Here is a 24,668-nt window from a genome sequence, read left to right as displayed (position 1 = left end):
AGTCAGCAGAGCAAGACCAGAACCCCCCACGGGCATTTTCCCCAAATCAGGTACATCTAAGGCATCTGGGACGGATTTGTGTCGAGCTGGGACAGTGTCCATTTGGGCACAGAGAGCTCAGGGGCTGCAGGTGAACTGCAGGACAGCTACGAGTAGGTGGGATGGAGCCTTCCCCAGGGAGAGAGGAAAATGAGCAAACCCTGATGATTTTGAACTGCATCAGGGTTTTTCACTTTTTGGGGTTTTGTTTGGTTTTAACATATTCTTGATCATTGAGCAAAGTCTATTTTAGCGAAAGGGAGTCTTTGAAGATTCCTCAGCTTTATATTTAAGTTTTAAAAGCACACAGAGCATAGATGGGCTTCCCGCAAACCCCAGCAAAGGCCAGATCTGATATCCCTGGGCAACTTGGGTGTCTGGAAAAGGGAAAAAAGGAGACGAGAGCACTTCTGTTATTCTTTATGCAAAGACACAAATACGCCTGACCTGACACCATATTTTTTTACATCTAGGGTAGATTTAAAATGATCTCTGGGCAGGGTCTTGAGCCCAAAGTCCTTCTTGGAGGCAACCTGAGACACTCAGAGCTAGCTGCCTTGGCAGCTCTGCCTCCAGGGTGGAGCAAAGCCCTACCAGGCAGGAGGTGGCCGTGGAGAAGGCTTGTGTGGCAGAACCATGCAAAGGGAATCGCTGAGCCTCTGCCCTGGACTCACCGTGGTCCAGCCCTGCCCACAGACCCGCGACGATGTGCCAAACATGACTCGGTTTGCCACGTGGAGGTCGGCTGTGCCTTTCCTCTTTGCCCTGGCATGTCTCATCCCTCTCGCCTCGCAGAGTTCACGCGTGCTGAGCATTATGACTCAAAGCCCTCCCTGTTTCTTCAGACCTGGGTTGGTAAAATGGCCCTTCATGGGTTCGTTTTTTCCATATAGCCCTAGATTCATGCAAACCCAAGCCCTCCTCTGCTTAAGAAGTTGAAAAAAGTTGAAAAAAGTTATTTTTTTCTAGCCACGGTAGCATTTTCTAGTGTTATAATTCCTCTGTCTCCCAGCACATGAGGATGCCTGTGCTGGGACATGCACCAGGGGCTAAGCTGTGGCCAGCTTGCCTCCAAGAAAGGTTTGTTTGCTGTAGGACCATCTTACTTCGCACCAGCAACCCACAGCAGTGGCTGTCCTTTAGCTCTGTGATGCCTTGCAACCAGGCAGGACTGACTGCGAGACCAGAGATGTGCGAGGGGAGCAAAAATGGGTGATGGGAAACCAGGGAGCTGCTCTTGTGAGCAGCTGGGTAGGTCTGTTTGGTCTGTAAAGCTCACCGGGGTACCTGGGGGGAAAGGCAGTGGCTCTCCGGGAGCTAAGGCTGGAAAAGCAGAAAATAAATGAGCTGAAAGGGAGTTGCTGTTGGATACCTGGGGGTTCTGACTGTACGTTTGGAAGCTGCAGCGCTTGCGTTTATGTACAAACTGGTGTTTGGGCAATGCTGATAAATGCAAACCATCTCCTCCCGCAGATTATGCGATGAATGCCCTGGAGCTTGGACCAAAATGAAGAGCCTTTTTCACTGTCTAGCCAAATCGCAGCTTCATCTGTAATCATCTGACTCTTTAAGTTAAAGCTTCCTAAATCACTTCCCTCCTAATTACCCCCTTTGCACCCGGCCTGTGCGATAGGCAAGTCAGAGCTTACACTTGCAATCTCATGTAATTATTATTGTTTTGTTAACGTTCGGATAACCTGGTGAAATGTAGGGCACAACAGCAGTTCCAGCTCAGCAGCCTCCAGGTATTAAAAGTTGCTTCAGTGAATTAACTTTGGGGTTTTTTTAGGAAACTCTCACAAAAATTCTCATTAAATATAAATTGATTTTCTTTTCACCTTGCAAGACAAGTGGAATAGCATGATGAGTGCCAGTCAGCCCTGTCGTATTGAAATATATCCCGTCAGGTAACTAATTTGGGATGAGATTACAGATCTGGTTGCTAAAGTGGTAATTTGAGTATACTTAGACTTTTGCACCGTGTTTGACTTGGTGTCATGCAATATTTTGATTAAGAAATGAAAATTTGACATGGCGGGTGCTGAAGGTGTTACACACGTGAGCGGTGCTCGGCAGGGATTCGTCACCGAGGATGCTGGCAGCCGGCAGAGCCCTGTGGGGACCAGATCTTGTCGTAGAGCATTTCCCCGCGTGCAGGGAGTGGTTATGCTTAGCTGCGCGGGCAAGGACGCCGAGCACGGGGCAGCTACATCTAGGGAAGCTGGCAGGGAGCTGCTGCGATTGCTTGGAAGCCCAAGAATAACAGCGTGTGTGCTTCAGTGTGGTCTGAAAAAAAAATGTGTCTAGTTTCAGAGCCCACCGGTTCAGAAAGGTGCTGGAAGAGTGGGGTTGACTAGAGGGGAGCAGCCAGACTCATTAAAACCTTAGCAGATCTGCCTACCCTCAGGACAAGGAGGCCCTTGAGGGGCTGGAGCGTGTCCAGAGAAGGGCAGCGGGGCTGGGGCAGGGTCTGGAGCACAAGTGTGCTGGGGGGCGGCTGGGGGAGCTGGGGGGGTTTAGCCTGGAGAAGAGGGGGCTGAGGGGAGCCCTTCTCGCTCTCTGCAGCTGCCTGAGAGGGGCTGGAGTGAGGGGGGGCTGGTCTCTGCTCCCAAGTCACCAGTGACAGGGCGAGAGGAACCGGCCCCAGGCTGCGTCAGGGGAGGTTTAGGTTGGATGTGAGGGAAAATGTCTTCCCTGCCAGAGCGGTCAGGCCCTGGCACAGGCTGCCCAGAGAGGTGGGGGAGTCACCGTCCCTGGGGGGGTTCAAACACCGTGCAGCCGTGGCACTTGGGGCCATGGTTTAGGAGGCCTGGGGGTGTTGGGTTGGTGGTTGGACTTGATGATCCCAGAGGTCTTTTCCAACCTTAATGATTCCATGATTCTATATCCTGAAGTCATCAGCAACTCCATCTGTTTGGTTTATTGGTAAGAAAAGGAAGAGGTGGCCTGATCACAGACCAAGAAGTGGGGATTTGGTGGCTCTTGGAGATGACCATTCCACAAGGGTTCATCATCTCAGCAGATTTTAGCTGAGTAGGGCTGAGCCATGCAGTCATTTAAGCCCCATTAATGGTCCAAAAGATCAGCATCTCCCACAATCACTTCTCTGAGCAGCCCAGGCATTGGTCATGTCCCCGTGCTGTCTGTTTTGCATTGCAGAAACTCTTTAATTCAGGGCAAAGTGTGCACGGGGCAGCCGTTTGGGACAACTGCTCTCCCTCCCCACCATGCTTCCAGGTTGGAGGCTGTGCACTGCGCAGACATCGCCAGGGTCCTTTTCTGTCCCAAGCCCTCAGCTGGGTTGGCCATTGCCAGGCAGGGAAGCTTTCCTCTCCAAACCACGCTGGGGCCGCCCAGCCCCGGGTAACCCCTGCCCCTGCATCCCTGAGATGGGCTGGGGAGGATGCATTGGCCTGGCCAGCCCTGGCAGGCAGCATCCCAGTGTGGATGGGCACAGGACAGCGCCCAGGCAGCACTTAATCCCCTAATTTAGATGGAGCCAACAACTCCAAGTAGTTCAGGAGCAGGAGACCAGCTGCCCCTGAGGTCTTTACTGTAAGTGCAAGTTGGATCCTCCCTTGGGCAGTTGAGCCTTCATTCTACTCTCTTGGGCTCTTGCAGGCCTGGCAATGGGTTAAAAGCTGTGGCATCCCTCTACTTTCCCACCCTACCATGTGAGGGGTGTCCGGAGGTGGGGGCCAAACCAGGACAGAGATGCCATGATTTGCTTTTTGTCACTTCCCAGGGTCTGACGATGGCTGGATGGAGATGCCACCACCCTACCAGAGGCTCACCCTGGGTGCAGGAGCCCAGGGAGCAAACAGTATCCAAGTGACACTAGTAGAGAAGATGGGACAGGACTTGATGGGCTGGAGGATGCTCTTAGCAAAGCCAGATGAAGATGCACATCTTGGCCTCAGAGCCCTTGCTCGGAGGGAACGGGCACTTCAGTGCTGGCAGTGCCTGGTGGGGTTCACTCTCCCCCCAGCCACTGTCTCTCCTGAACTGCACCAGGCACACAGATGGCTTCGCTGAAAGAATGTGCCGCACGGGCAAAGAGCAAAGCGGGTCGTGGGGCGCGCAGCAGCCCCAGGCTGCCCTGGTGTAAGGCTTGGTGCAAGCTCTAAGCACCGAACTAGCCAGCCTGGGTTTGAAACAAGAGATGTTCCTACAGTCTGATAAAATTACGAGTGACCCAGAAAAAGTCCCTCTCTTTCCATCAGCAGAAATGCCAGGGAAGGGAGCGGGGCACAATGATGAATTATGAAACACTTGGAAATAAAAGGCTGTGTAGACAAGTGCTGTATATTTCATTCCCTTTTGCTTGGCTCTTGCCTGCCAGGGGAAGTGGGCTGGGAGGGGTCCGAAGGAGCCCGTTATCCCGACCCTAACGGAGATGCATCTTCCCAATAATTCACATGCTTGCAGATGAGCCGGTGCGAGGTCAGCGAGCAGCGCTGGGGAGTGCAGAAGCACACAAGTCAGGCTGAAAGGGTCGCAAAGGTGTGCTAAGAGGATGGTGAAAGGGTATCTCACCATCTTAGGAGGGGGGAGCATCTGCTCTTTGCCTGTTGCCGCCATCCAGATGTGGCTAGGGAAAAGCTGTCACAGGGCTAGGACTGGCTCTGACATACCTGCTCTTATATGCTCCTGTGGTAGCAACAGCCTGCGCTTCCGAGCACTCACAGGCAGTGTGCGCTTTTGACTGTAGCTTGGCTGGGGAAAGCATCAACGTGCTGGAGATGGACATGTTGCTCCAGCCTCTGAGCTTCTCTCGGGTGACCTTGCTGCAGACAGAGGCAGCACCGCAGCAGGTCACAGAAGGAGGATGTGCCAGGAAAGTCTGTTTGGGGGGTCAGGAGGGGCCCCTGGCTCTGTGCTGCAGCTGGGGCACGTGCTCTCCTGATGGGTACCTCTGCCTGGGACATCCCCGCTGCCCTGTTCTCATGCTGCCTGGCTCTGGGGTCTTGCCCATCAGCCCCAGCTCCCCCCATCACAGAATCCCAGGCTGGTGGGGGCTGGAAGGGCCCTCTGGAGCTCATCCCGTCCCACCCCCTGCTGGAGCAGGCACCCCCAGAGCAGGGGCACAGGGCCGCGCCCAGGCGGGGGGTGAATGTCTCCAGGGAAGGGACCCCACAGCCTCTCGGGGCAGCCTGTGCCCCTGCTCTGGCACCCGCACAGGGAAGGGGTTTGTCCTCATGTTCAGGGGGAGCTTCCCGTGTTCCAGCTTGTGCCCGTGGCCCCTTGGCCTGGTGTTGGGCACCACTGAAAAGAGCCCGGCCCCATCCTCCTGACACCCACCCTTCAGATATTTATAGGTATTGATGAGATCCCCCCTCAGCCTTCTCTTCTCCAGGCTGAGCAGGCCCAGGTCTCTCAGCCTTTCCTCATGAGGGAGATGCTCCAGCCCCTGATCCCCTTGGCAGCTCTCCCCTGGCCTTGCTCCAGCAGTTCCCTGCCCTTCTTGCACTGGGGGGCCCAGAACTGGCCGCAGCCCCGCAGGTGTGGCCTCACTGGGGCAGAGCAGAGGGGGAGGAGAACCTCCCTCGCCCTGCTGGCCACATGCCTTTCCATGCCCCCCAGGACACCGCTGGCCCCCTTGGCCCCAAGGGCCCAGTGCTGGCTCAGGGTCACCCCGCTGCCCCCCAGCACCCCCAGGGCCTCTCAGCAGAGCCGCTCTCCAGCAGGTCCCCCCCAGCCTGTGCTGGTGCGGGGGGCTGTTCCTCCCCAGGGGCAGGACCCTGCACTTGCTCTTGCTGAATTCCCTGAGGCTCCCCTGGGCCCAGCTCTCCAGCCTGGCCAGGGCTCGCTGGGTGCCAGCACAGCCTCTGGTGTATCAGCTGCCCCTCCCAGCTTGGGATCGTCAGCGAATATACCCCCATCCCACAGCCATGCTCCTGAGCAAGCACAAAATGCCTCTTGACGATGTTTGCACCCTGTTGTCTCCTGGAGGGGGTTTTTCCACTCTTCTTGGTACTTGCTTTGACAGAGCCAGACCCAGATGCTCCCAGAGAGAACCACCGCTGGGGTGTGTGGCTGCAGCCATGCCATAACGCCCTGAGCAACTCTCATACCCCTCCTAGTAAGGCCGCAACTGGTCTTACCGTTAAAGATTGAAGCAAAGAAGGCATTAAGTTCCTCAGCCTTTTCCTCAGACTCGGTCACTTTTTTCCCCCAGCACCCAATAAAGGATGGAAATTCTCCTTAGCCCTCCTTTCGTTGCTAATGTATTTATAGAGACATTTTTTAATTGTCTTTTATGGCAGTATCCAGATTAAGTTCTAGCTGGGCTTTGGCCCTTCTAATTCTTTTCCCTGCATAACCTCACAAAATCCTTGAGGGCATCCTGGCTTGCCTGCTCCTTCTTCCAAAGGTCATAAACTCTCCTTTTTTCCCTGAGTTCCAGCCAAAGTTCTTTGCTCATCCAGGCCAATCTTCTTCCCCACCAGCTCATCTTTCGGCACATGAGGACAGCCTGCTCCTCCTGCACCTTTACAACTTCCTTCTTGAAGAATATCCAAGCTTCCTGGACTCCTTTGCCCTTCAGGGCTGTCAGCCAGTCTCCTAAACAGGCCAAAGTCTGCCCTCTGGCAGTCCAAGGTAGCAGATCTGCTGACCCCCTTCCTTCTCCAAGAATCAGAAACTCTATCATTTTGTGATTTCTATGCCCAAGACGGCCTCCAACCATCACATCACCCACAAGTCCTCCTCTGTTCACAAACAACTCGTTGCAAAGCCTTGTCATGACTCATAAAAGACTTCAGTTGCGTCCTTGGTGGGGTCAATACCGCCAGCCGTCAGCTGAAACTACCACCACCACCATAAATGAACCCTCAGCTGAGCAGTGCCAGAAGCATGCAACCTGCAGGGATAGGTGGAGGGAGCAGGGCTTGGTTGGTCTGGTGGAGAGGACACCAAGGGACCACCTGACAGCAGCCTGCAACTACTTGAAGGGGAGTTACAGAGATAACAGTAGTGACAGATGAAAACCAAGGAGCAACAGGCACAGACTGTGGATTGGGAGGTTCAGGTTGGATATCAGGAAAATATTCTTCCCCAGGAGGGTGGTGCAGCCTTAAAAGTCAGTAAAGAGGCAGGGGATCTCCATCCATGGAGGTTTTTGAGGCTTGGATAGATGAAGCCATGGCCAAACTCTAGATGTAGAGTGGGTGATGGTCTTGCTCAGTGCAGGAGGTCCCTTCCACACAACGGGTCTGCGATTCAGACGTACTGGCCCTCGAAAAAAAAGCTCTGAGCTGGGCTGCGAGATCCCTCGGGAAATATTTCAGCCCTGCGCTGATTCGTCGCTAAAGCAGCAGCTATGGGCACTGGGCTGCAGGAGATTTCAGGCAGGAAGCCAAGAGGTGTTCAGGGAGTGAGAAGTGGGTACGGGCACATTCCTACCCCCTGCAATTGCAAAATAAGGCAAGGCAGCTTGAAACCATTTCAGAGAAGCTTCTGCAGCTTAAATAGAAGCCAGAAATGCCCAAAGCTGCTGTGCTGCAGCCTGACTGTTGTCCATCCTCCATCAGCCTGAGGGTACTGAAGTAGAAGGTGGATTGCAGTTTTGTGTAAGTCAGGTTTTCTAGAGCACTGAACTGATCAGGAAAACTCCGTTATCCGTCTGAACCTGGCGAACACACTTCTGGTGCCAGACACGTGCTCAGTTTATGGCAGCTAAGCAAGCTACCATAAAACGGCTGAGCTTGGCAGACTCTCCACATACTCATAGCTCACTGCAAAGACAAGCAAAAGCCTAGCTCTTCCTCTGCCCCATAGACATCGTACCGTGACCTTCGTTAAAGGGGCACACCTTGTCTTGAAACCACGGCTCTCCCCTGAGGATAACTCATTAAACCAGGGCTGCTGGGAGGGAGCCTGAGCCCAGGGTAAATTCTCTGGAGATCAGGCTGGTTCCAGCTCACTTTGCACGTCCCATCACGGTAGGAAGGGCTTTTCCCATGGCTGAGAGGTGTTCCCACTTACAGACGCATCTGTCATCCCTGTGTCAGTGCACGAAGCTTTCTGCTCCTCCATCAGGCCACCCTGGGGCAATATGTACCTGTGAGGCAAAGGTACCTGGGTCTACCTCGGTCTAAGAAGAGCAGAGAAGCCACCCACCACACCGTAGGGCTGTGTGGCATTTCCAAGGGGCTGCATTTTTATGACGTGCCATCAGCAAACAGGTTAAATAATACTGACACCTACAAACATATGGAAAAGCAAAAACCGCGCAGTGCGTTACCAGCTGAGCCTGGCAACCTTCATGTAACTTGTCAGCAACTGCACTACAATAACTTGATTTTAGAGCTTAAGCCACAAGAGCATCCCTCCAAAGTGACCTGCCAAAATCGAATCCAGCCATGAGCAGAGGGCAGCCCTCCAGAGCCCTGCAACAGAGTCTGTGCTCAAATCCTGAGAAATAAAGCGCAGATTTCTCTCAGGGAAAAGCAAGAGAGCTGCTGCTTCTGCAAACAGCAAATAACATTATTTCACAAACCCTGAAATCCAGGCTGAAGCAGCAGCCTTTTCCCTCAAGAAACCCATCTCAGAGAAAAAGCAGGTCTCCACGGGAGGCAAGGATGTGTTGTTATTCACTGTGCATGAAGCAATACGAAGCACACAAAGCAAAGGTGTTCATGTTCCGTGCCCTACATGGTACCTCGGAGATAGAGTTGAAGGAGCTCAGTGCTGGGACCCACCCCTGCTCAGCACGCTCGAGCTGAGGAGGGGAGGGAAGAGCCTCATCCTGCACAGCACACCGGGGCAGGTCGGCCACGGCTCTCCTTCGCTCCTGGAGCAAAATGACAGCAGGACCCGTCAGAGGTTTGCTGGAAAGCAGGACCTCCCTGCTGCTGCAAGCCAGCCAGAGCTAGATGAGCACCAGTAAGGTCATGTTTCAGTTTTCTTCAGGTGGTTTATCGTTATAAATGTGTACAGTGGGATAACTGCACAGCACAGTTTGATTTCTTCAGAGAAATTCCCACAGCAGTAGCGTCTGATCCCCACGCACGCAGGTGTGCGCACAAGGGGACGCAGGGACCCGTGCAAAGAAAGGGCGTTCGGGCAGGGAAAGAAAAAAAGAGGGTTGGCGAGGCAGGACCCAGGCAAGTCAAGCCCCAAAGCCAGTGAAGACCCCAGGGGGATGAGCAGGGCTGAGCAGACCCCGCTCTTCCATCCAGTGTCGTGCTGCACTTCAGAGAGTGCTTCAAAGCATAAGGGGATGGCTCGAGAGCTGGGAAAGACTCTGCCACAGGCTGACCTGGGGCAAATCTGCTAACCCTGCTTTTACCCTGGGTCTCGAGGCTGCCGATGCAGGCGCAGCATCGGGTGCTTGGGTTACACAGGGGCAGGAGAGGAGCCCTCAGCCTCCCACCGCACAGCGCAGGGAGTTCTCGTCTGCCTCTCTGAAATCACGTCTCAATAAATCAGCGTCACAGCAAGCAATGCCTTAAGGTTTGCAAGGAAGTAGTTCAATCAGCAGCAGCTTTCTCGCTGGCCCCAGCCAGCAGAGGACTGCAGATATATTCCTGGTGTGCAGGGTAATATCTTCGCTGTCATCTGGGATTGCGGCCCTGGAGATGACATGCAAGGCAGATGGTGTCAGGCAGCTCCACATTGACTGTTTCAAGGCTTTTTCCGTGTCAGGAGTCACTTGTTCATTCATAGCTGGCTCTTCTCAGGCTGGGAAGGTCCCTCTGGTACAACAGCAGAACATGAAGAACATAAAGCCACAGCTCTTTGACAAGCCATGAGCTGACAAATAAGTAATGACTTTTATTAGAGGGTGCCAGGCTGCTCCGCTCTCTGCGGTGCCTGTTTGGACCTGTAATTTAACAAAAGTGGATGCTTTTAGTACACACTGTGCTGCACTCCCTGGCTGCGAGAGCAGCAGCCTGCAGCGAGCCCTGGCAAGAACCACTAAGAGCAATTAGATGCCTTCATCCCGCTCATCTTGGGGGAGTTTAGGTGGTTTTTAGATGCCCATGGGAGAAACGGCCATGGTGGTTGGAAGGTGTTGTACACCCTCGCCTCAGCATTCATCTCAGCCCATGGTGGGAGTCAGCATGTCCCGGTCGGATGGGAGAGATGTGAGCCCCCCTCGTCTGTTCCTATGCAGGGTCAGGCAGGCTGCTCAGTGCACCAGTAGTGGTGGGAAACCAACTGGTTTTCCACTGAAGGGAAGACAGGAGTGCTCTGCATCTAGCACAAGAGTGGGAACAACCTGGGAAGGAGGAAATAATGTGTTAAACCATTGCTCCATACCTGCTGTAAATGTCTCCCTTCAGCCACGGGCCCTTTTGGCTCTGGGACATGTGGTCCTGGCTCAGGTGAGCCTGTCACCAACTCCATGAAGTGTGACAAATACACAGGGGCTGAACTTTGGCATGCAGCTTGCCCCACACACTACAGACCACAGCAATAGTAGGATCAAGGATGGTAAGATCGTATCAAAGGACGACAGGATAATTCAGACTGGAAGGCATTTCAGGAGATGTCTATTCCAGCCTTGTGCTCAAAGCTTGGTCTACTTGACCTCACACTAGGTGTTTCCTGGCTTTTTCCAGCTGGGTATTGAAAGCCCCCAGGATGCAGACAGCCTAACTTCCCTGGGTCCCTGCTACGTTGCTTGAAGACACCTGGCAGGCTGGGAGTGGGCTGGGACAAGGACACGAGCCTTCAGGCATTGGTTATGATTAGACCTCCATTAGCAGAAGGGAGTCAGTCGTCTCCTCTGGGCAGCATTCAGACTCACACGCAGTGCCTCCAGACTATGTCCATCCAAGTAAACTAACCAGCGTGAGCCCTGTTCTCCAACCCGGCTGGGCTGTTCGACTCATCCCACGCACAGCCAGCCACATCCAAACGGCTCCAGGGACACCCTGCCAAGGATAACCCCTCCTGGGCGGGTGAATTGGGGTCAGGCATGTTGACCGGGGACCTCCCCATGGCCTGTGCTGACAACGTCCTGGAGCAGAGGGGTGAGGGACAGTGCCTTCGTCCTTGCTTTGTTCAGTTCTCTAGTGCAGACGTAACTGCAGCCATTCAGGATGGAAAAGGACAGTTTGGGTTCCCTTAGTTACACAAGACTGATGGTTCCCATCAGTCCTCCTCCTGACGCCTCCTCCTCTTCTCACCCCAACAGTGTTACCCTGAAACGGCTTCTCTCTTGGCTTCTCCTTTGCCCACCGTCTCCACCGAGCTGGGGTCACTGGCTGCAGCTGCCGGAGTCCTTGGCCATGCTCTGATCCCGCATCTCACATCTACCTCCTCCTAAGGCAAACGGGAAGCAAAAACAGCCACACAACCTCTGGCGACTTGGCCAGGAAAACCTTTTCCCATTAAAAATGAATGGTGGTGGATGGTCAGCACAGCTCGCCCGACTTCTCTTTTCTTCGCTCCATAGGCTCGTTGGCACTTTCCGGATGGTCCTGCAAGAGGTGGTGGAGGAAGGGCAGGTAGAGGTGACAGACACGCTCATAGACGACAATAACTCAGCCATTCAGGTAGGTCACGCGGAATAAGCCGCCACTGCTGCCCTTCAGTCGTTGGTCTGTCTGTCCGTATTTCCACTGCCTCTGTGGGAACAGAGAAGCCTGTGTTATGCACCTGAGCCCCCGAATCAACCTTACTTCATCTCAGTATTCTTCATCTGAAGGACCAAGGCAGCCGGGACTGTCCTGGGGGCGCACAGCAAAGCCTGGCTATTCTGCACGCGTCAGATGTTTAGGCTGGGGGCAAAGCAGGAGGGGATCGGGTTTAACCTGCACACAGACAGGGTGCAATTGCTCGTGGACAGGTCAGAAACAGCCTGAACACGTCCCGGTGCTGGGCACCCGTGGCAGCTCAGAGCACGGTCCTCAGATCCCCGCAGAGACGCTGAGCACACGGTGCCACGCTGAGCTCTGCTCCCAGCGCTCTCCTCCTGCACCCGGGCAATCCCGCGCTGCCTTGGCCATCGGAGTATCAGCTTGTCATGGTTTTAGCTGGGATAGCTGACACCGCTTTAATCCCTGTCAGCAGCACTGGGTGTTTGAAATGCTCGACATTCACAGTATTTGTCTCTGACCTCGGCGCTGCTTTTATCCGACCCCTGTAGCGCACGAGGAATGCCTTGTGCAGCAGCGCACCTGAAGTCCTGCTCTTTACACCCCTCTGGGGAAAATAAGGGCAAGAACCCCCACCCAGCCTGGGTCTTCACCCCCCACCCAGAGCCCCCGATGCCAAGGAACGCGCTCCCTGCCTGCAGAGCAGCTGCTGTGTAACCCAGTGCGTTTCCATCTGCTTAACACGTTTCATGGCAGCCGTTTCCCACAGGGGCTGAGTTTTATAACGCACTTGGAAATACAGCTACTTCTGATCTTCTTGGGTATCAAAACCCTGGTGTTTTAATTAAAAAATAAAAACTCAGCTTCCCCACCGCCCCCCTTCTCTTTTCTTATTCCTTTATAAGCTGCTTCCCACACTCAGCATAAAGGAAAAGTGCAATTGCATGTAACCCTCTGTGCTAACAAGTAATTAGCAATGAAAAGGTGAGCGGTTTCATTAGGAGGAGACAGGAGGTGACATCTCCCGTGGGGCTGGAGGGAATGACGCCGATGAAAGCACAAGGGATACAGTCCTGAGGAGGGATTAAAAATGGAAGGGCTGCAGACCCAGGGTGCAAAAATAATTTCAGGGTTGGAGAAAACAGCTCCTGCTGTTCTCTTGGTTTATCAGACTGAGACATCACCCGACTGAAGTCCGTGGGACCCTCCAAAAGAAGAAAATCCCATATTTTTAAGATCCTTCAGTGTCACAGCAGGGAGAGAGGAAAATCAAGGGATGAAGATTAAATACATGCAACTTCTTAATATCGAAAATGATGGAATTTTTAGAGTGAGCTAATGTAGGACTGAGGAGCGACCTGCAGTGCCTGGCGCCTTGCAGCCTGGCCAGGAGTTGGGGTGGCTGCCCAACAGGGCAAAGCAAAGAGTCTGCTCCCCTTTGCCCCTTTCTAAGCCATGTGCTTCTAACTGGAGGCACCTGGAGGAGAAAGGACCTTCCCCAGCCTGTGCCTGGTGTGCTGGATAACCCGTGCTCGTCACCTCCCCTCTGGGGACCCCACGCCTGCGTCTCCTCTGTGTCCTGGCAGCTCTGCTGGAGTTGTTTTAGCTGGTATCCACCGAGTGCTCTGGAAAGTGTAAATACTGGCTGCTGCCTATTGCTACAAAATCAGGGCAGCCTGAGCAAGGCAGATTTTACCGGAGTACAGGTCTCTCTTGTCTAAGACAATAAATCCCCCATCTCCTGCACACCACAAGCTGTACGCACACACATGCACAAACCCTGTGTTTCTTGAGCTTGTGGTGAGCAGAAATACCACATCCCTCGATTTCTCCTGCATTTCTGGGGCATCGTCTTAGCCCCAGGTTCCCCCTGTTCAAACTGGAGCTCGGAGGTGAGGGTGTGTGTTTGCATTTTGGGCTTTCAGCAGGATTTCGGATCCCTTTTCCCATGCAGTATCCACTGCAACTTCAAGGGCACAGAGACAACTCAGCTTCATAAACTCTCCCTCCAAATTGCCCGCTCCCAGTCTTTGCTCCAGCAAGAGGATAAATTTGGACTGAGGGAGCCTCGAGAAGAAGGAATCCGGAGAGCAAAGCCTGGGACACTTTGCATGGAAAGATGTTAGTGGAAATATAATGCTGGATGTGCAGAATAATCTGTGCTTATCACCTCCTCTGGCAGGCAGGCAGCCCTCCTGGAGAGGTGACCCACTTTCTCCCGGACTCGAAAGATGCTGGTTTCTTTTTTAGTAGGTGCAGGAGTGGACCACAGCCAGTGAGGGCTGTTGCAGGAGGAGAGAGGGACTGAAAAGCGATCAGACATGGTGAGGAGGCAGAGGTGGGCACGTATGGAAAGCCGCTGCCCATCAGCTGCGACGGGATAACCGGCCGTCTGCACCCCTCGTCCTTCGAGATGCAAAGAAAAAGGTTTTGCTGGAAGCAACATATTCTGTGCATTGAGCAAACCTGAAGACAAATCACGTGCGAGGGTTGCAGAAATCACCTCCAGAATTAGGGAAGAAAGCAATCTCCGCGTGTCTCCTGGCGGCAAGCCTCGCCTCTCCCAGCTCCTTAAAACCTGTGATTTTAGAGGCGCGTTTCCTCTGCAAAGGCACCCGAGCAACTCCTGGCGTTGCCCTGTGCGCAGAAGGGCTGCACAGGCGCTGCGCGGGCGCGCGGGGTGCTGCGATGCGGCACCGCTCCGCCCTGGCGAGAGGCTGCGCTGGCGCCAGGGATCCCCCCTGCAGGCTGTGCTCCCCGAGGTCCCAGCCCAGCGCAAGCATCCCACCTCCCAGCCCGCCCTGGGGTGGCCACACGTCGCTGTGAAGCAGGGCCGGCGGGGAGCAGCAGCCCCCAGCTCTGGATGAAGGCAGAGGCGCATCTTCGCTGCCGCCGTTACTTGGAAAGCAGTTTCCAGGCATAACTTCATCTTTCTGTAATCAAACACAAAGGAAGGGTTGAAAATTGTTTTCCTTTTTCTGTGCAAAACATCACCGGCAGCTTCCAGCCAGCCCTAATAACGTTATTGACTTGCCTTAGCAGAGATTAAAAGAGCCAGGAATTGTAAAGCCAGGAGGGATATTGCAATCGTGTCATCTGGCCTCCTACATGAGAGGCTCTGGGACGCCTCAGAATTTGTTATTATCTCAAGTGGTGGAAAAAAAAAATAAAACCAACCAAAAAAACCAACCAACCAAACAAAAAAACCCAAATAAAACAGATTTTAAAATGTCCAGTGACAGAGCAATCCCAGCCCTTCAGTGAATCATTCCGCTCATTAATTTTCTTTACTGTTAAACTGAGTTTTGTTTCCAGTGTGAATGTCTCTTGGTTCTAGCTTACACCTACCAATTTCCCTTCAAATAAGTGATGATTTTATTCAGCTCAAACCAAAATGCGTTTATTACACCCATAATTTTTCATTCCTTTTAAAGGGTTTTTAAACCTTTAAATATAGTTTAAAAATGAGATTTCAAAATCAAAATGTACCATGACAGCGTTGAGGTGGTTTGAAAATGTGAAAAATTAACGTTTCAACGTGAGTCTTTGTCTCTCCTCTGCCTTTGCTGGTTCTAAACAATCTGAAACAGCTTGGTGAGGTCAGCGCAGTGTGGCAAATCATCCTGATTGACTCAAATTTGTATTTTGCCACACGAAGAATAAAATCAGTCCAACCCTTCCACAAAGCTCCATTTCCAGCTGGGTTTGAGTCACCCCTTAGCTATGACAGAATCCTTCCAGGCCATATCTTGTATTTTCCAGCCTTTCATCACCCCTTTGACAAGCTGTGATTGGAGGCAGTCAGGAGGCTGTGCCTCCTCTTAAACATATAGATGAAGAAAGGACGATTTTGTAATAAATTTTCCCACTCACTGTTTATTAGAATTTTTATTTTGTTCTGCCTAAAATCAGTTGCCTTTGCATTGAATAAAACTTATAATTTCTCCGTGGAAGCTGAATGGAGGTGGAGAATGGGGTCTGCTTTTGTTTTTGTAGCAGCTGTTTGCCTTTCAAAATAGATATGTTTTTAGCAGAGATATTTTTCTGGCTTCTTTCTCCAAAGCTGTGGTTTTAGAAAGACTTCGGACACCAGGGCAAAGGTAGTGCCGGCAGTTCTTTACAGCAAGATGAACTTTCACGTATTTGATTGGGTTTTAAATCCAGAGGAAGACTTTTCAGGAAAAAATGTTTGGGATTGCCATCCCTGAATTCGCTGCAGCAGCCTGGTGCAGTCTGAGGTGGGTAAGTGGGCGATGACCAAGTAGAAGAGGTAGAGGACCTTACTCTATCTTGGTTCATCCAGAAGAAGCTTTACATCGAGCTTGGACAGACCCAGTGCCAGGTCCCTTCCCGTCCCTGAGCTCCAGCTGGGCTGGCCATGGCCAGGCTGGGAAACCCTCTCCCCAAACTGGGATCTACCCAGCCCTCCCCAGGGATGCTCCTCCCTTGCCAAACCCTGCCTGAGGACGGGATGGGCCAGGCAGGAGCAAGGATCCTTACATCCGTGGAGCTTGGCAGCTCAGCACTTAAGAGCAGGGCACAAATTCTTACCAAGTTGATGCACCACAGCGAAAAACCCACCAACATGACACGGCTTCCTCTGTTCACGGCGCCTTCAGCTTCTCGAAGGGTTTGTCTGCCGTTCAGGGCTTTTGGCATCTCTTGTACCTGATGTAGTTGGTCTGGGATGCACCAGCGACTCCAAGGTGAATCAGGTCCCTGAGCAGGAGGGAGGCTGCAGCACCACGCTGGAGCTGGGTCGGACCACCTTCTGAAGCCAAAGACCTGCTCTCCACATGTCTCATGCACTAAGAAGAGACTTCGGGGTCAGCAAGGCTCAGAGATCAAGCCAGCTGATGCAACAGCTCCTCCCACCTCTCAGATTTTGCAGGACCTTTCCTCCCTGTGCTGCCCTTGGGTGCTGATTATGTCTTCCTTGTGTGTTGCAGACCAGCATCTCCATAGAGATCAGGTACCAGGCTCTGGACGGGACAGTGGGCGCGTGGAATGACAAGGAGTTCCTCGAGACCCCCAGCATCCACTCAGAGGGGGATGGCAGGTACCCCTTAGAGACAGACAGCCTCCTTTCCAGCCACCGGCAGGGCTCCGACCTCTCTCCGGGCAAATCCAACCAGCAGTCCTCAGAGAGGAGCTTCAGAAGGTAACGTGGTGCTCAGCACTTGGAGATGTGCGATGGCAGCAGGGAAGGGGCGGGCTTGGCTTGTCACGAAAGGGCAGCATTGCCCCAAGTGCTCCTCTAAGGTGCATCACATCTCCTGGCCATCAGAAGACCCATTATCACAGCTCAAGGTGAGGATGGGCTGTAAGTGTCCACCCACCGATGCCAGCAGGTCCCTGGTGCTCCACCATGCCCGCCCAGCACAGAGCTGAGTCTTCCAGCAAGCGCTGGGGTTTGCAGCACATGGCAGATGCTGGAGAGCAAACGTAATTAAGTAGAGATTCAGAGAAGATGAAGGGTCTGGCTGTTGGTCAGGCTTCATACTGGACAAGATTAGAGCCCATCCATGGTGTCTAGAGCCACATGTGCAGACATGTGGGGTCTCGCATCTCGATGGAGCTCACGGTGCCCCCAGGACTGAGCTGCCTTCAGGGCAGGAGGTGGAGGTGTGCCGAGGGGCGAGTGCAGCTGCAACCAGGGGCAGGGGAAGGAGGGCATGCTGGCCACAAAAGCACACCAGTGTGGATGCTTCTGGGGTGGAAGGTGACAGTGACAGTGCCTCTGACTCATGTCGTGTGCTGGGGGACATCATGAGTGTGCACATCCCATGGCAAGGCGGTTGGCACAGAGGAGGCTGGAGGAAAAAGCAAGGATGCTGGGGCGTGGGCAGGCAGCGGGAACGCGCCCTGGCACCTCCCTTGCAGCATTAACCCTCAGACAGCTTCACAAAAACCTTGACCAAGGTCCCTCCACGGCAGTCTGTTGGGACCTCAGCACCTCACCCGGCTTAAATGAACCCCGTATCAAAGGCAGCGCCTGGGCAGGTGAGCCCTGTTTGGATTATCCGAGGGGCCTTCACCCTGTGGTGGCACGTGGGGACACCGCCAGTGCTTCTAAGGGATGCTGCTACCACCTTTCTATTCATTTAAGGGTCCTTAGCACCACCCTTTTGTCTTTCTAAGCTCATGGGACCTGAAGTTGGATGAAAACAAGCCCAGGGACTGTATCCTTCCACTTCTTGGCACAAAGCTGCTGTAACCAGCTGCAAAACCAGCCTGGTGACTGGGATGGGTGGGGAGGGCTCAGGACTGGGGGCGCTGCAGTTGGCTGTCCATTGGGGTGAGGTACAAGCTGGGACCAGTTCTGCCATGAGCTGTGGCTTGTGATGCTCAGGGCTCAGCCCTTGCTGGGAGGAACAGCCCCTTTACTGCCTCATACGTGGCCACGAGGCCAAGGCATGGATGGACCCTGAGTCCCCAGTGATGCTGGGCTGGATTCAACCTACTCCATCAGAGGCACTTTGAACCCTGCGCTAATCCTTACCCAGCTCTCAGGCAACAGGAGAGTTTTGCAAGCATGAAACCACTTGTGATATAAATTAATATTGGGTTCATGGGCTGCTAAGCCAGATTTTCAGGCAGCTTTACACTCAATTGTGTTGTCCACCAAGGTGACTTTGTCTGTTGGTCTCCACTCCCGTAGCTTTTGAAACTATTGACCTCTTTCAGTTGGAAGAGTGGAGCCATCAAAGTCTGGACTTGCTAAAAGTCATATGGAAAGAGATAAACTGGTAGAGGAAAGAGAGTCTAGAAGTGGGACAGGCAGAGAGTGCAGGCAGCCCAGGCAGAGCTGAGTCTTTAGGTCACCCACCGCTCTCCTGGGACGAGCACAGTCCTCGTCCGAGGACTGCAGAGTGCTGGTGCATCAAAGGACAGCCCTTGCGTCTCCAGATCCACACGGGAGCCCAGCCTGGTGGTGTGACTCCAAACATATCCCTAGGGATCGGCTGCTTTTCTTACCAGCATTTACATCTCGGGTGCTGCTGCAGCCGTACATCCCCCACGCTGGCTAAATGCAGCTGTGTGCTTCGGTAGCGTTGGCTTTCTGTCTGGGTTTAGCACTTTGTTGTGGCCATATAAGGGCAAAATTTCTTTTCCCCATGGTGCAAGACGGGAGGGAGATATCTCCAGTCACTCGCACCACTCCTAGGCAGCTAATTAACTGTGTGAATTGGGCTGAAACCTGTGAATTTTCAAGCAGACTGGAAGTGCGGATTCGTTTCCCAGCTCAGTGGACCGTGATGTTGCTGAACAGGGAAGACGCTGTGGGATTTAAAAGGCGGGCGGCAGGGCATCGCACCGGGCGCAGCCTGGCTTGCAGAGGGGGTGTCAGTCTGTCTGTCAGCCCCGTATGCTGGGCGGTCAGCATCCTGCCTGCACCACGTGGGCTTTGGAGATGCGGGCAGCATGATGTGAACATGGTTTCGCTCTCACCGGAGAGAGAATTAACACCGCAAGGCTGATGCGTCGCCTGCAGCAGGCGGTCGGATGAATTGAGGCTCTGCATTAGGGACTGTAAAGTAAGTCTAAGGTGACCAGCTCAGCTGGAGGTTGAGGACAGCCGCATTTAGTCTCCCAGATCCCACCTGGATTGCACCCAGGAGGTGTGTGGTTTGCTGAGCAGCCCTGCTCGGGTGCACAGAGATGCACCGTGGCTGAAGGCTGCTGAGCTGTGCTGGCTGCATGAAGACGGTGCTGAGCAGAAGGTCTTTTTGAGGCTAGTTTATACATAGTTGGTGAAAAATCCTTCCTGTTGGAGAGCTGAAGTAAATGCAAGAGTTTATAAACAGGCAGCAGAGCCGTGCGGAGGTTAAATACCACTGTGGCATCTGCAAATGGTGCTGTGGCACTGATCCTTGCACTGAGTTTCCCCCACAGGTTGGCACCTCTAAGCAGGTGGGAGAGTGGTTCCTGGTGGTCACAGTTTGGTGAAAATCCCTTAATATTTGGCCTCAGCTTCTCCTTCAGATCCATGAAGCTTTAGAAAAAAAAATCCCTTTATACATCAGGCTTCTGCCGAGCGAGGCCGAGTGCAGCGGGTGGCCCATCAGCCCCAGCGCTGCCAAGAGAACCGCTGTAGCCCCTTCCCACTGCCTCAGAGCCCTGGCTACAGGAGCAGGCTGTGCAGTCCCACGCTGCAAGCAGGCTCATAGACAAACTGTTTTAAAGGAGGAGAGGAAGAATCATCCCTTAGCCTGGAGCAGAGGAGGCCGAGGGCAGCCTCATGGCGCTCTGCAGCTCCCTCCCGAGGGCAGGAGGAGGGGCAGGGCTGGTCTCTGCTCTCTGGTGACCAACGCCAGGCCCCGAGGGAATGGCAGGGAGATGTGCCAGGGGAGGGTGAGGCTGGGCATTAGGAGAAGGTCCTTCCCCCAGAGGGTGGTGGAGCCCTGGCACAGGCTCCCTAGGGAGGCATCACGGCACCAGCCTGGCGATATTCAAGCAGCACTTGGACATGGCCCTCAGAGACACGGTGTGAATTTGGGGTGTCCTGTGCAGGGACGGGAGCTGGGCTCGATGGTCCTTGTGGGTCCCTCCCAGCTCAGGGCATTCTGTGATCAGCAGACATGCCAAAAGAGCAAGGCATGCCAGTCCCACTGTCCCAAGCTTAAATTCTCACGTGGACGATTGCACTAAAACTGGTTTCACCTGCTGCTTTTGTCCCAGGGAGCTTCCACACGTCCCCTGGGCTGGAGACCTGTCCCACAGCAGGTCATTTTGAGCACAGGGGCTGTCAGGCCTGGCTGTGTCTTGCTGCCAGCGCTCGCCTCTGCCAACCCCAAGGGTCATTAATGCCACCACCACTATTGTTACGAGTACCAAGGGCTGATGTTTTCCGTGTCACCACCCTCGCAGGATGGAAGAGGACGAGATGTATTACCACAGTGAAGATGAACTTTTGGGAGAGGGGGACACCCTTAGCCAGGGATCCCTCAACACGAGGTAGGGAGCCAGTCAGCACCCACTCGTGCTGGTGGCAGTGGGGTTTGCAGTGCTGTGTTGCTCCTGCCTTGTCCCCGTGGATCTCCCACAAGCGTTAGGCTTGGGTTCCCATGTCTTGGCTGCAAGAGAGCTGGTTGGCAGAAGCGATGGAGCAGCTGGGAAAGCATCCTTGGAAAGGATGCTCAGGAGGGGTGCTGGGATTCAGGATAGAGAAAGGGCCTGAGGGTGAGGCTGAACTGGGGTACTGCCCTGCCTTTGTGGTCCCCTTCCCCCTCCAGGTCCCACCACCCATCAGGCACAGCTGTCTCCAGAACCAGACATCGGCCATGTCCAGTGCATGGGGAGGAGCTCTTGTGGTGTGCATGAAGATCTGACTCCTGTTTGCAGTGGCTTTTCTTGCAGTGCGGTGCCACCAGCTGCTCCCCAAAGAAAAGAAAGAGTTTGGGGAGGAGCTGCGAAAAAGAGAAGTTCAGGTAAAACCCAGGGACCGACCCAATGCCTCTGAGAGCAGCTCAGCCAAAGGAAGGAGCATTCTGGGGGGGGCGGAAATCCTCAACTCGGTGGGTCCAGTCATGGCAGAGAGCACATGAGGGTGGTTCTTCCTACACATGGCTCTTCTGGGGAGCTCATTTCTCACGGCAGCTCCCCATGCAGCCTGTTGCCTAATGCCTCGAGCTTCGCTGGCATGAAGATGTTGGCCAGGTCAAGGACCTGAAGTGCCCATATCATTAATAAATTATTAGGACAGTCTCTAAGAAGATTTTGGCTACCTAGAACTGACCTAAACAATCCCCAGGCAGGGTCAGGAGGTACAACAGCCATGGGCCAGCCCCCAGATTAGGGACTGCCCCTCCAAACCCTTTGGATGGAAAGCATTAACACAGGTGCGACGTGTGCCAGGCAGTTTGGCTTCAAAGGCAGGGAGCATGCCCTTGAACTTTTCATTTCATAGCGTAGAGGTGTGGGGCTGGGCCCGTGCCCAGCGAGCAGGATGCTCCAGAAGCACGTTTGTTCCCGCATGTGCTCCAGGCTGTAGATGCATCTGGGATATCATATGGAGGGACAGTCAAAGTGCTCTGACAAGGCTTCTGGATGCCTGGGAGTCCCCCAAAAAGCTCAAATCCCACTTGGGCCAAGCCGAGATGTGGGAGCCATCACCCTGTGTGTTGGACAGGGCACTGCTGTGCAATGCCTTCAGCTTCCCGTGGGTACCACCGCTCGGCGAGGGGCTGGGTCGGGCAGCCCTGCCGTGCCACACCGACCTTTGGACCTGGCCAAACCAGGGAAGACAAGTTCAAAGCCGAGTCCAGCTCCCGCCTTACCTTCGAGGGTTGGGTCCGGTTTGGGATGAGCTGCTCATCATTTTGGCACAAGATATCCAAAAATCAAATTTCTGTGGGTCGGCAGTGAGATGCGTCGTAGGGATAAGGGGAGAGAAACCCCAGGTGTGACTGGGAGGGAGTTCAGCTCCCGTCCCTGGAGATGCGTACATACAAGCTGGATGCACACCTGAGGAAGGGTTTGTGGGGAGCTGATCTCCCTTGGGGAAGTAGTCGGACTTGAAATCTTCTTGGCAGCCCCTTTGCCTGTCATTCTGTGTGTCTGTTTCCATCCTCTGTGTCCCCTTTGAATCCAAATGAAGGCAGTGGAAAGATTTCCCTGGATTTCCACAGGCTTTCTCTCAGCGTTGCCTCCATCACAAAGCTGTTTACCTCCTCCCCTGGCTCGTTAGGGATATTATTTTGTTATTCAGCTGAATCCCTTTCCTGAGGGGATGCAGAAGGGGGGAAACAAACAGACCTTGAGATGGGAAAAGCAGCAGCAGCAACAAGGAATGTATAAATAGCGCTGGGCTTGCCAAGCACTTCTCAGCCATTCGCTTGCAGCCTAATAGAGGTGCCAGCGGTGCTGGCGAGACGCGCGGTGCGAACCTGTGCCGGCAGCGGGGATTATACCGGCGAGACCTGCAGCCAGGCTCAGTCCCTGTGCTGTCAGAAGACACACACCTTGCAGGAAATACCATATTTGCTCTTGTAACTCCTCCATGCCCAGAGCAACAACTTCAGTTCATAGAAGACGTTTGAACAGAGTGAATTTTCTTGTTTTCTGGACCAAATCTCTGGCGAGGGGATGAGAGAGGGGAGGCACAAGCTCGTACGGGGTAAATAAATGGTCCATATGGAAGCACAGGTGATGGTTGGGCTCTAGACAGTAAAAGGCAGAAAAAAACTGTGACTGCAGTCACGATTTGCTGTTTCAAAGAGACGCCCAAATCCCTCGGCCCCGCTGGGCAGGCGTTGACGAGCGGCCCCCTGAGCGTTGCTGCGGCTGGACGCTGCGGAGCAGAGAGGCCGAGCGAGGTCCCCCTGCTGCCAGCATCCCTCATCCCTCCCTCCACCCCTCTGCTGCCACCGCCTCTGCCTGGCCCAGCCAACGGCCACGTCAGGGCACGGATCCACCTGGGAAAAAAAAAAGTCAAGCAGTAAATAAATAACCACTCTGGGCTTTTATTCATTTGTTTTTCAAAGCTGGGTCACTTCCAGTTCACAGTGGGGCCACACACCGACCTCCAAGCTGGCTCCAAACCGGCTCCAAACCTTGCACCACCTTTGCTGTTGACCCACAGCCTGAAGCTTACTGAACTTCTTGCCTGGGCTCAGACTTTGCAGCCTTGCACAGAAGCCCAGACCCTCCTGCAGGCAGACGTGGAGCTTTGGCCAGGTTACTCGCCAGGGTCACCTCCCTCCGGTGGCTTAGAGGTGGAGAGGTCCTTATGTCCACGGGCTGCCCAAGGAGGTAACCAGCACTCCAGGGAAGGCTGGTGGTGATGTTTGGGACGTTATGGCACTGAGCAGTGAGCAAGGGATGTCAGATTTGCCTTCTTTCCACCAGTCTGTGCTTCATCTACCTTAGCAAAGCAAGACCTGAAAGCCTTGCCCCAGGGCGTGTCATGCAGGGGCCACCCTGCCCTCAGCAGTAGGCACAAACCCTTAAGGGATGGCCATTTGCTCCCCATGAAGTCCCAGCAGGATTTCTGGCAAGGAAGTGCAGGTGCAAAGCTCTATTTGCTATTTTTTTCCTCCATCACAAGGAAAAGTACTCAAAACCCTGGAGCACCTCTCCAGTTCCCCTCTAATGATGCAGGCAGAGACAAAGAGCACACTGAGAAATAAGGCTGCAGTCAATAGACCCGTGGGAAGCAGTTTGCTGGAGGCTGCTGCCTCGCTGCAAACATTTTTAAAACACAGCCCTCAGCCATGCGTCCTTATGGCTCGACCCTCCCCTGCTGACAGATCCCTTGGGAGCCTGGGCTCGTCCTCTGGCTGCACGCACGGTGCTTTCGTGCAGCGACAGCATCATTATTGGCATTTAACCTTGCCAAGACTGTGAACCGGTTGGCATCGGCATCGTCCAGCTTCACCTCTGGGGTTTTTTCCACCCTCTGGAACAGCTTTTAATTTTTGCCGTCCAAATAGGCGATGTCTTTCCTAAGCTACCTTCCCAGGCTCCCTCAGCGTTAAATGAACAGTGGGGCAGCTCCACAGGCTGCTCGCCTGCCCCCAGGCCCAAGCTTGAGGCTGGTGGAGGATCCCCCATCCGCCCTGCTTCTGCTTCTCCAGTGAAAGTGGGGGATCCTAGGCGAGAGGTTTACTCTCCACCCCTAAAATTTAAATGGCTCAAGATTAGTGAGACAATTCCCATCTCAGAAGTGCCTGCAGACAGTCCAAGTTCACAAATTAAGGCATTGCAAGGACTGCTTTTATTATTCCACTAACTGGAACTGTAATCCCATGTATTTATTAAAGACAGACCATTATTCCCTTATTTCAATTACACTTGAATCCTAGATCTGTGGTTACCAAAATTAGCAAGACTCTTAACTAGCTCGGTCCAGCCAGGGTGCTAATCGAGATCTCTTTGCAACGCTTCTTCATACGGGCTCCGGAGAGAGCTCCTGCGCTCCTGGACCAAAGGAGGGGTGGGGGGAGCAGATGGGTCCCTGTGGGCACCATGTCTGGAGCATCCTCCCCAGGCACAGCATGGCCAGCTCCAGCTTGTTCTGATAGCTCTAGTTATTGTGACAGCTCTAGTTATTTTGGCAGGCCTAGTTGTTTTGGCAGC

General features: G+C 53.7%; 1 protein-coding gene across 4 annotated transcripts in view; it reads left to right on the top strand.

Annotated features, from left to right (window-relative positions):
- OTOF (otoferlin) overlaps nt 1–24,668 on the top strand; it is a 93,951-nt gene that overhangs the window by 10,203 nt on the left and 59,080 nt on the right. For all 4 annotated transcript variants that reach the window (XM_075086390.1, XM_075086389.1, XM_075086388.1 and 1 more), the window contains exons 2-3: nt 11,447–11,546; nt 16,538–16,749. In XM_075086390.1, the coding sequence (XP_074942491.1) occupies nt 11,466–11,546; nt 16,538–16,749 (293 nt within the window). In that variant the 5' untranslated portion in view covers nt 11,447–11,465. The remainder of the gene's footprint in view (nt 1–11,446; nt 11,547–16,537; nt 16,750–24,668) is intronic.

Source organism: Phalacrocorax aristotelis, chromosome 3, assembly GCF_949628215.1.
Source record: "Phalacrocorax aristotelis chromosome 3, bGulAri2.1, whole genome shotgun sequence".
NCBI classification, from domain to species: Eukaryota; Metazoa; Chordata; class Aves; order Suliformes; family Phalacrocoracidae; genus Phalacrocorax; species Phalacrocorax aristotelis.
Note: the sequence above shows the minus strand (reverse complement) of the source record. Positions and strands in the feature narration are given on the sequence as shown.